Below are 9,770 nucleotides of genomic sequence, written 5' to 3'. Positions count from 1 at the left end.
CAAACCACTTAAACTGCTATAATAGAGTATCACAAACTGGGTAACATATGAAGAACAGAAATTTCTGGCAGATAGAAGTGAAAATGTTATCATCTGTCAAGAACTTTTTATGGTGCTATCCATGAGTGAAGAGTAAAGGGTAAAAGGCAGAAAAACAACATGGGGATGGTTTGTCCTATTATAAAGATTTCACCCTTGATCGTAAACCCTCACTCATAATAATGACATCAGTTCATGTAGAAGAGCAGAGTCTCTATGCTCTAATTACCTGTTTAGGCTGTTTACACTCTCACTTCTTACTACTGCACCATGGCAATCAAACACCAACCTGGAAGGGGGAGGAGACATGCGGGTCACAGCACCTGGGGACAAGACTTGCCTACACTACTACTTTATGCTGATTTTCATTCAACATATAAAATATCTATATAGTTTGATAAAGTTACACCCAATCATATAATTCTAGTACCATCATAAATTGCATTGTTTTAAATTCAAATTCAAAATTATCATGGCTTATGTACAGGGATATAATTTACATTTGAGTATTAACATGTAACTTACAAGTTTTCTTGACACACTCAGATTTTTCATGGGTCTAATCATTAATACTGACCGTCACATGTTATGTCAATTCATGAGCTTTCATTCTCAGTATCTTTTTTTAAAATTTTATCTTCAGTTTTTATTTATTTATTTATTTATTTATTTATTTATTTATTTATTTATTGTTTTTACATCCTGACTGGTTTCCCCTCTTCACCCTCATTCATCCCTCCTCTTCCATTTTTCTTCACAAAAGAGCCGGCCTCCCATGGTTATCAACCAGCCATTGCATATCGAGCTTCAGTGAGACTAGGAACCTCCTCTCCTATTAAGGCTACATAAGGCAACCAAGTAGGAGGAAACAGTCACAAAAGCAAGCAACAGAGTCAGAGATGGCCCTTGCTCCCACTGTTAGGAGTTCCAATAAGAAAACCAAGCTACACAACTATTTATCTCTTAATACTGGCCAGTACTTTCATGAAATATTTCATTACAGTAAAAATGCATGAAGTTTTGCACATGGATAACATATCTCCAATTTCTGTCTAGGGAATATGTTTTAATGTGACATTGCCTTTATTAAATAAAGGTTATTCTTTTGTTTATAGCTTACTGAGAGATTTCACCATGAATGAGCACTGAATTCATTGAGTGCTATCTTTCTGTTTAGTTGGTAATCTAATTCACATCAGTGTGAATCATACTCAGTGATTTTCAAATGTTAAACCCGTTTGAGGACTTCACTGTTCATAATACACAGTATTATTTTAAGTTATTGCTTGACCTTATTTATTAATATTTAGTTTATAGGAGTTATTCATTTCTTTGTGGGAAATGTTACTCTACAGTTTTTTCTTTTCTTTTAAAATAGTTAATGGCTGACCATAGCTCATGAACTGAGTTGTGATATCTCTAAATTATTTCACTTTCTGTACATTGTCCAGTTGTGTGTCTCCTTATCAATTACAATTTGCTTCTAGGAGAAGCTTGTTTGATGAGAGCTGAACAGTGCATTGATCAGCAGGTACAGTAGTATATCATTAGAAGTCACTTTATTGCTATGGTCATCCAGCAGAATAATAACTAGGATTTCTACCAAATCCATGACATGTCAAGTCTTGGAATCTTAGACACTTTGGCAGTGTCAGGTATGGATTCCATCTCATAGAGCAGGCCTACAATCCAACCAAAAGTGATTAGTTACTCCCATAACATTTGTGTCACTATTGTATTAGTATATTTTACATGCAGGCAACTCTTGTAGGTCACAAAGTATGTAGCTAGGTGATACTGATGATTATTTTTCTCAGTAGCATTCATAGTAACTTTCTAGTTGTGTACCAGCTTAGTTTCTACATGTTTGATGACGTAAGTAAGTGGTGTCCTCAGCAATAGGGCCTTACTGTTATATTGTTGGAGGTAACCAATGACCTTGTTAATAGCCTCTGATGTTTAGGGGCAGACTCTATGGGATACCTTTGACCAATGACTTAACACTATTTAACCCGTTCTCAGCACTGTGAGTTTTATGTGACAGCATTAGATGTCTGAAGGGAGTATTGTCTACACATTTTAAATTCCTTTTATACATGTATATATTTTAGAAAGCTTCTACAGTAGTAAGCTACCATGTGGCATTTCGAAGGCCCTTTCATGTTAGTTTCCCTCCTCATGTTTCTTTCTTTCTCTACCCTTCCAAATCTTCACCAGCTTTCTGTTTTGGATGGTTTCCTTCATGTCTTAAGTTTTCCTTTCATTCCTTTTCATAAGCTGTGAGTTTGCTGTGTGGAGTCTTGCCTTGAGATCACCACTACCTTTATTCCATTTAGCATAAGGCTTTTCTTTAAACTTTTTATCTCTTTGTGCATCAGACTTAGCTACATAAACTTTCTGGTGCTTCTTTTCTCCTCAACCTATACATTTTGTAGTTTTCTTTTGTAGGCTCCTTTTCATTATAGCTCTGCATAAGAGTGGCAGTTAATAATCACACAAAACAGTTAATACTAGGCTCTCTTAAAATCTCTGATAATGTCATTAACCTAAAACTCTTCAGTTTAGACTCAGGCAGATATTTTGGGCAAGGGCAGAAGGCAGCCTCATTTTGTGCCAAAATATCACAAAAACTATCTCTAGGCTACTTACTAATATTCTTCCCCTTTGAAACTTCTTGAGTTGGGCCTCACAATTCAAATTCCCTCAGCACCAGCTTCCATGCTCCTACTAGTCTGACTCATTGAGTCATGCTTAGTGCTTAGAGCATTCAACTGGTTTCCTAATCCAAAATTCCAAAGTCCAGATTCTACCAATAAGCAGTATGGTCAGGCCTGGCATAGCAATACCTTGCTTCCTGGTACCAACTTCTGTCTTAGTCATTGTTCTCCTGCTGTGAAGAGACACCAAGAACCATTTAGCAACATAATCGTAGTGGATTTTCTTCTAGGGCCAAGGGCCAATCTCCTCTAGGTTCTTGGTTCAAAAAAATGGTACCAGACATGAGTTTCATCTTATGTAGTACTTAAATCCATTCAGAAAGTTGTTAGTTACTCCCACAATGTTCCTGCCACTATTCTACCAATGGGCATGTCTTGCCAAGCCAGTCATTGTTGTATCATGCAGAGTTCATGGCTGGGTATGATTGATGTATTTTTTTTATCATAGGCTTGAAAAAGTCATTAATGTGAAATTCATCCAGATCTTTTCTTTTGTAAGGTTATGTTTTTTGTTTTCAGTTTTGTTTTCAGACTATCAACAACATAGTCACAAAACATTTTCATATTTAAAGTTCAAATTACCATTAAAGATTACTAATTAAGCAGGGCAGTGGTGGTACACACCTTTAATCCTAGCACTAGGGTGGCAGAGGCAGGCGAATCTCTGTGGGTTCAAGGCCAGTCTGGTCTGTAAGAGCTAGTTCCAGGACAAGCTCCAAAGCTACAGAGAAACCCTGTCTCAAAAAAAAATTGCCAATTAACAGGTTTAAACACTGTTCCACTGATTAGAAATGATATATATATTATATATATAATTGTTAACAAATGTCATTCCTTTGCTCACACTTTGATTTCAATTTATTTTTTCAATACATGGACTACAGATATTTTTCTTAGATTTTCCTTCACATTAATGCATGCATGCCTTTAGACTGCCTGTTTTTGTTTCATAAATGCATTAATTTACTTTAAGTATTTTTCTTCCACTGTTTGTTAAATACATTTACTGGGGGTAGTGCTCACTTAGAAAATTTGGTTAAAAGGTTAAAGTAACCACAGAGTGTAAACAAGAGGGGTAATGAGTTCTCCTCTGATCAGAAACATGTGTGATAACAATCTCTTTTTTCAGCACTGTGAAATTTATTCTTTTTTTCCTTTTTATTTATTTTTTATTCTTTTTTTAATTAAAATTTCCACCTGCTCCCTGTTTCCCATTTCCCTCCCCTCCTCCCAAATATTGCCCCCTCCCCCCACTCCCCTCCCCCTATCCCCACTCCTCTTCTCCTCCCCCCACACCATTCCCCCTCCCTCTCGATACTGAAGAGCAGTCCAAATTCTCTGCCCTGTGGGAAGACGTCCAGGAAGGTGAGCGTCTAAACAGGCTAAGCTCCCACAAAGCCAGTTCATGTATTAGGATCGAAACCTAGTGCCATTGTCCTTGGCTTCTCATCTGCCTTCATTGTCCGCCATGCTCAGAGAGTCCAGAATCAACCCATGCTTATTCAGTCCCAGACCAGCTGGCCTTGGTGGGCTCCCAATAAATCAGTTCCACTGTCACAGTGGGTGGGTGCATCCCTCGTGGTCCTGATTTCCTTGCTCATGTTCTCCCTCCTTCTGCTCCTCATTTGGACCTTAAGAGCTCAGACCGTTGCTCCAAATTGAGACTCTGTCTCTACCTCGATCCATCGCCAGATGAAGGTTCTAAGGTGATATGCAAGATATTCATCAGTATAGGATAGGGTCATTTCAGGTTCCCTCTCCTTAGTTGCCCAAGGTGGAAATCAGTGTGGCGATTTCTCAGGAAATTTGGGATCAACCTACCCCAAGATCCAGTAATACCACTATTGGGAATATACCCAAGAGACGCCCCATCAAATGACAAAAGTATCTGTTCAACTATGTTCATAGCAGCATTGTTTGTAATAGCCAAAACCTGGAAACAACCTAGATGCCCTTCAATGGAGGAATGGATGAAGAAAATGTGGAATATATACATATTAGAGTACTACTCAGCAGTAAAAAACAATGACTTCTCGAATTTTGCGTGCAAATGGATGGAAATAGAAAACACTATCCTGAGTGAGGTATCCCAGACCCAAAAAGAGGAACATGGGATGTACTCACTCATAATCGGTTTCTAGCCATAAATAAAAGACATTAAGCATATAATTTGTGATCCTAGAGAAGTTAAATAAGAAAGTGAACCCAAAGAAAATCATATAGTCATCCGCATGGAGAGGGGAAGTAGACAAGATTGCAGGGCAAAAACTGGGAACTTGCAGGTGAGGTGGCATGGGGCAAAGGGGAAATGGGATGAGAAACATGAGAAGGGGAGGATGGGAGGAGCTCGGGGGATTGGGATGGTTGGGATATAGGAAGGGAGGATACGGGAGCAGCGAAGTATATATCCTATCTAAGGGAGCCATCTGAGGGTTGGCAAGAGACTTGACTCTTGAGGGGTTCGCAGGTGTCCAGGAATATGTCCCCAGCTGGTGAAATTTATTCTTAATGGAACTTTAAAGTTGTCTCTTTTTAAAATTATGAATTAATTGTGTGTGTCTAGACAATCTATACTTCATATCTCATTGTTTCTTATCTTGTTATATTGACCTTTTCAGATATGATGAAGCCCACAGACTCCTGTTTTTCTGGATATCATGTGTGCTTCACTTTCCTGCAAGTGATAGCATTAGCATCGACTTCTCGTAAGAATACTTACTTTTTTAAAAAAAACCATTTCAATTATAAAAATGATGCAAGATAGACTTCTAGTGTCCAGTTTGTTATTGAAAGAGATTAACAAAATCACTTCTTTGCAATATCAAGTAAAATAGTCAAAAAGAGATCAACGACTCTTGGCCAAGGACAATGGCACGGGGTTTTGATCCTACTTCATGTTCTGGCTTTGTGGGAGCCTAGACAGTTTGGATGTTCACCTTCCTAGATCTGGATGGAGGGGGAAGGACCTTGGACTTTCCACAGGGCAGGGAACCCTGACTGCTCTTGGGGCTGGAGAGGGAGGAGAAGAGGAGTGGGGGGAGGGGGAGAGGGGAGGGAGGAGGGGGAGGGAAATGGGAGGCGGGGAGGAAGTGGAAATTTTTTTTCAATAAAAAAAAAAGACTGCCATAAAAATTTAAAAAAAAAAAAGGAGTAAGATTACAGGGTCTACCAACTGTCCCTCAGCTAGAGAGCCAGAAAGGAGTAGAAATCTACCAGGTCAGGAATGTCTTAGAAGAGAAGAAAGATCTGAGGAAATAAGTGGTAAACAAGAAAAATATGAGCTGGAATCACTGAGTTACTAAAGCCTCAATGCAGAATGATTTTAACCAGAAACACCCCATCATTGGTAGGCATTGGTCATTACCTTTTACTTCCCATGTTTCTACCGGGTTCTAGTGGTTAGAAGAGAGTGATGGAAAAAGTAACCATTCTGAAATAGGTTCACCTTAATTAGTTCTGCATTCAAAATGAACTGTTTCCCCACAGCATTATCTGTTGAATTTTATGCCCTGACTGAACTGACCTGGGAGAAAGAAGGGTAATACTGAATTCAAGTCACCTTTTTCTGTCCTGTCTTTCTTAGAAGACAGAGACCTTGAAAAACTTCAAGAAGGGTCACAACCCAAAGACACGGGTTCACTTATAGGCAGAACTCAAATCATGAAACTGCAGAAAGTTTCCTCTCTCCCCAACACACATCACACATTAGTATGACATCATTAAAACATACCATCTAGGTACACTGATCTTAGCATTTATCTGTCTTCCAATAAAACTTTCCAGGACACACTGAGAATCAAAACCATAGTACATAATGACAGAGCAAGTGAAACCACACAGACAGTCTGGAATTGTCAGGACCTAGCATGTAGAGACAACCCACAGAGGTTGGCTGTTTCCTGCGTTATGGGCTCCAGGAACTGAACTCACCTCATTAGGATTGCTAACAATTGCCCTTACCCACAGAGTTGTCTGAGCTTCACTGTGTTTCTTTCTTCCTGCCTTCCTTCCTTGTCTTCCTCTTCCATATCTACCTTAGAAATTGATATTTAAGTCAGGTCGACATTCTGTCTCAGTGGGGCTGAGAAACAGTGGAAAAACACCTACCATGAAGTGAAGCCTCTGCTACCAGGAATCAAAGCAATATTTTCTCATTAAAATTATTTTCTTAGGTATTTTGTCAATATATACTATCACGGAAACTGACAATCAGCCTTCTGTAGGTTTCAGAATTCCAACACAGTTATACCAGACACAGTTTCTTCCATACAATTTTTTTTTTATTTATTTTGTTTTGTTTTTCGAGACAGGGTTTCTCTGTGGTTTTGGAGCTTGTCCTGGAACTAGCTCTTGTAGACCAGGCTGGTCTCGAACTCACAGAGATCCGCCTGCCTCTGCCTCCCGAGTGCTGGGATTAAAGGCATGCGCCACCACTGTCTGGCCTTCCCATACATTTCTTAAGTAGTGAGACAGATCACTGGGAATTCCTACTTCACTAGAATCTATTTTAAAGAATGAGCTAGCATTAGTATTCAAAAATATTGAAAGATAAAAAGCAATGTAATCAGAGTTGAATATTTAGATCAGCTGAGCCTTGTGGGCAGGATTTGATATGCTCTACTAAGGAGTGTATGGCAACAAAGTCTTGCTAATTTCAGATTGATTTTGATTTTCAATTTTTCTCCACAGAGAATCTGATGGTGACTACTCCCACTGGACATTTGGTGGCTAGGGTAGGAGGGCAGGCCGAGCTCAGCTGCCAGGTGTCCCCACCACGTAGTGTGGAGTCTATGGAGGTGCGCTGGCTCAGGAGTGACAATTACAAACTTGTTTATCAGTACAGAGGTGGCCACCATGGGGTAAATGGAGAAGCTGCCCCTGAATATGCGAATCGTACAGTGTTTGTGAAAGAGGCCATTGGGAAGGGCAAAGTGGCGCTCAGAATTCATAATATTACAATTTCTGATGATGGACCTTACCAATGTTTATTTAATGATAGTGGTTTCAGTGATGTGGTCAGCATGAACCTCAGTGTGGCAGGTAAGTTGTTTGTGGAATATAGTATATCACTGTCCTTGTGCCCAATAAACTGAAATACTTGAAAATTGTCTTGGTGGTTTGTTAAGGCTTTTTCATATTTAAAGTTTTTAAAATAGCCAAGTAATGAGTAAAAGTCACACATCTATCTCAAAAAATACACTATGTAGAAAATAGACATCACATAGTAGCAAATTAGCCTAATTTGAAAATAATGGATGGAAGTTAATTCATTTGTGATATTAGACTGCAGAACATATTATTGAGGCTTCTTTTTTCCCAACCTGTCAGTCCAGTTTCAGAATAATTACTTTGCTTTTATCTTCTTGTCCTTTCCGCCAGCATTTGGATTGAAGACACAAATCCATGTGGAGAGTTCTGCTAATGATGAACCCAGTGTGGGTTGCTTTACAGAGGGGTGGTTCCCACAGCCCCGAATGGAGTGGAGAGACAGTCAAGGGGAGGTAGTTCCGTACTCTTCCCTCTCATACTTCCAGGATGAAGACAGATTTTTCCGCATCAAGATGACTCTTCTTCTCAGAAATCAGTCACAGAAAAGTATTACGTGTTGTGTTCTAAACCCTCTAACGGGTGAAGAGAAGCAAACAAATCTCATCCTACCAAGTAAGTACTCAGTCATGAGAGGTTAATTATCAACTTGAAAGTACATAGAATAAACCAGTCTCCATTAAAGGACTTACTGCCTTGCAGAGCATCCTTTGATTGTACCTCTTTATCATTGATACTGGTTTTGGTCAGACAAATGATAAGTGCAGTGTATTGGAAGAAAGTCAAAGAATGGAAATTTATAATTAAGCATATATTAGAACTCTAGAGACATATCTCAATAAATTATCTACTTATGTGTAAGTTTAACAAGATGCTAATTCAGTAACATAAAAATGGTATTGATAATTTTGAACTATTTTCTCTTCTTAGAAAAATAACCATACTCTATGGGTTTTTATAAATTCTAAGTCATTAGGACACATTGATTATTGTCACATAGATTTTCTCTGTAGTTGCCTCAAAATCAGGTCTACCAGTATGTAGTTCTGAGTCAGATACAAAAACTGGGAAAGGTAGGAAAAAAGGAAGTGAGAGAGGGATGGAGAGAGATTGGAAGGAGGAATCAAAGAGAAAGAAATGGAATGAAGAAAAGGAGGAAGAAGGGAGAGAGAAGTGGGAGAGAGAAGGAAGGAAGAGAGGGAGGAAAGAAAAGAGATGGGGTGAGAAGAAGATATGGAGAAAGGGTGGGATGGAGAGAGATGGAGTGGGAGGGAGAGAGGGAGAGAGAGAAGGAGAAATGGAGAGAGATGGAGCAGGAGAAAGATCGGAAGGGAGGAGATAAGGTTAGGAAGAGTTGCAGGATATGAACCTGCTCTCCTGACAGCAGCTTCCTGGTCTGGTGTGGCTCTTTAATATGTGTATCTTAAAAATGTTCTCTTCTTTTTTTTTTCACAGATGCCTTGTTTGAGAATAACATGGAGAAATTAATTTACATTTTCCTTTCAATAACATGTTTTTTATCTTCATTTTATGTTTTAGTTTTTTGCTTCATGAAATCAGGTAACTGATCCAAAAAAGATAGAATCATTAAGGCATTTTCCACCTAACTTTATTCCTAAGTAACAAGTAGAATTCAGTTAAAATTAAATGATATTCATTTCCTGCTTTTATGCACAGCTTATTTCTTATTTTACAGTTGTTGAATTTACATCTCTCAACTCTGAGAATGCTAAAGCAGTTTTAGTTTTAGGGATAAAGATCACTATGAATAAAAATCTGTGCTTTTTCAGATCCACAGTTAATTTTTATATCCCTTAAACACAATACACTGAAACACTAGAAGAAGTACTAATTGAAACACTGAAATTAAAGAGGTCTTCTTCTTTTTTTTTTAAGAAATGTTATTTCCATCACAGTAAAGTCACCTTCTGTCACCTCAAGCTTCTGAATAATTGATGTATGTGAGCC

At 38.6% G+C, this 9,770-nt stretch overlaps 1 protein-coding gene across 1 annotated transcript; it reads left to right on the top strand.

Moving 5' to 3' along the window:
• Positions 1 to 5,376: 5,376 nt before the first annotated feature.
• On the top strand, positions 5,377 to 8,443 carry LOC130884339 (selection and upkeep of intraepithelial T-cells protein 7-like). The gene is made up of 3 exons (XM_057785443.1): positions 5,377 to 5,461; positions 7,446 to 7,796; positions 8,136 to 8,443. The coding sequence occupies exons 1-3, from the start codon at positions 5,377 to 5,379 to the stop codon at positions 8,441 to 8,443; spliced, it is 744 nt and encodes a 247-aa protein (XP_057641426.1).
• Positions 8,444 to 9,770: the final 1,327 nt, after the last annotated feature.

Source organism: Chionomys nivalis, chromosome 11 (genome assembly GCF_950005125.1).
Source record: "Chionomys nivalis chromosome 11, mChiNiv1.1, whole genome shotgun sequence".
Lineage (NCBI taxonomy): Eukaryota > Metazoa > Chordata > Mammalia > Rodentia > Cricetidae > Chionomys > Chionomys nivalis.
This window is presented reverse-complemented; position numbering and strand designations above follow the sequence as displayed.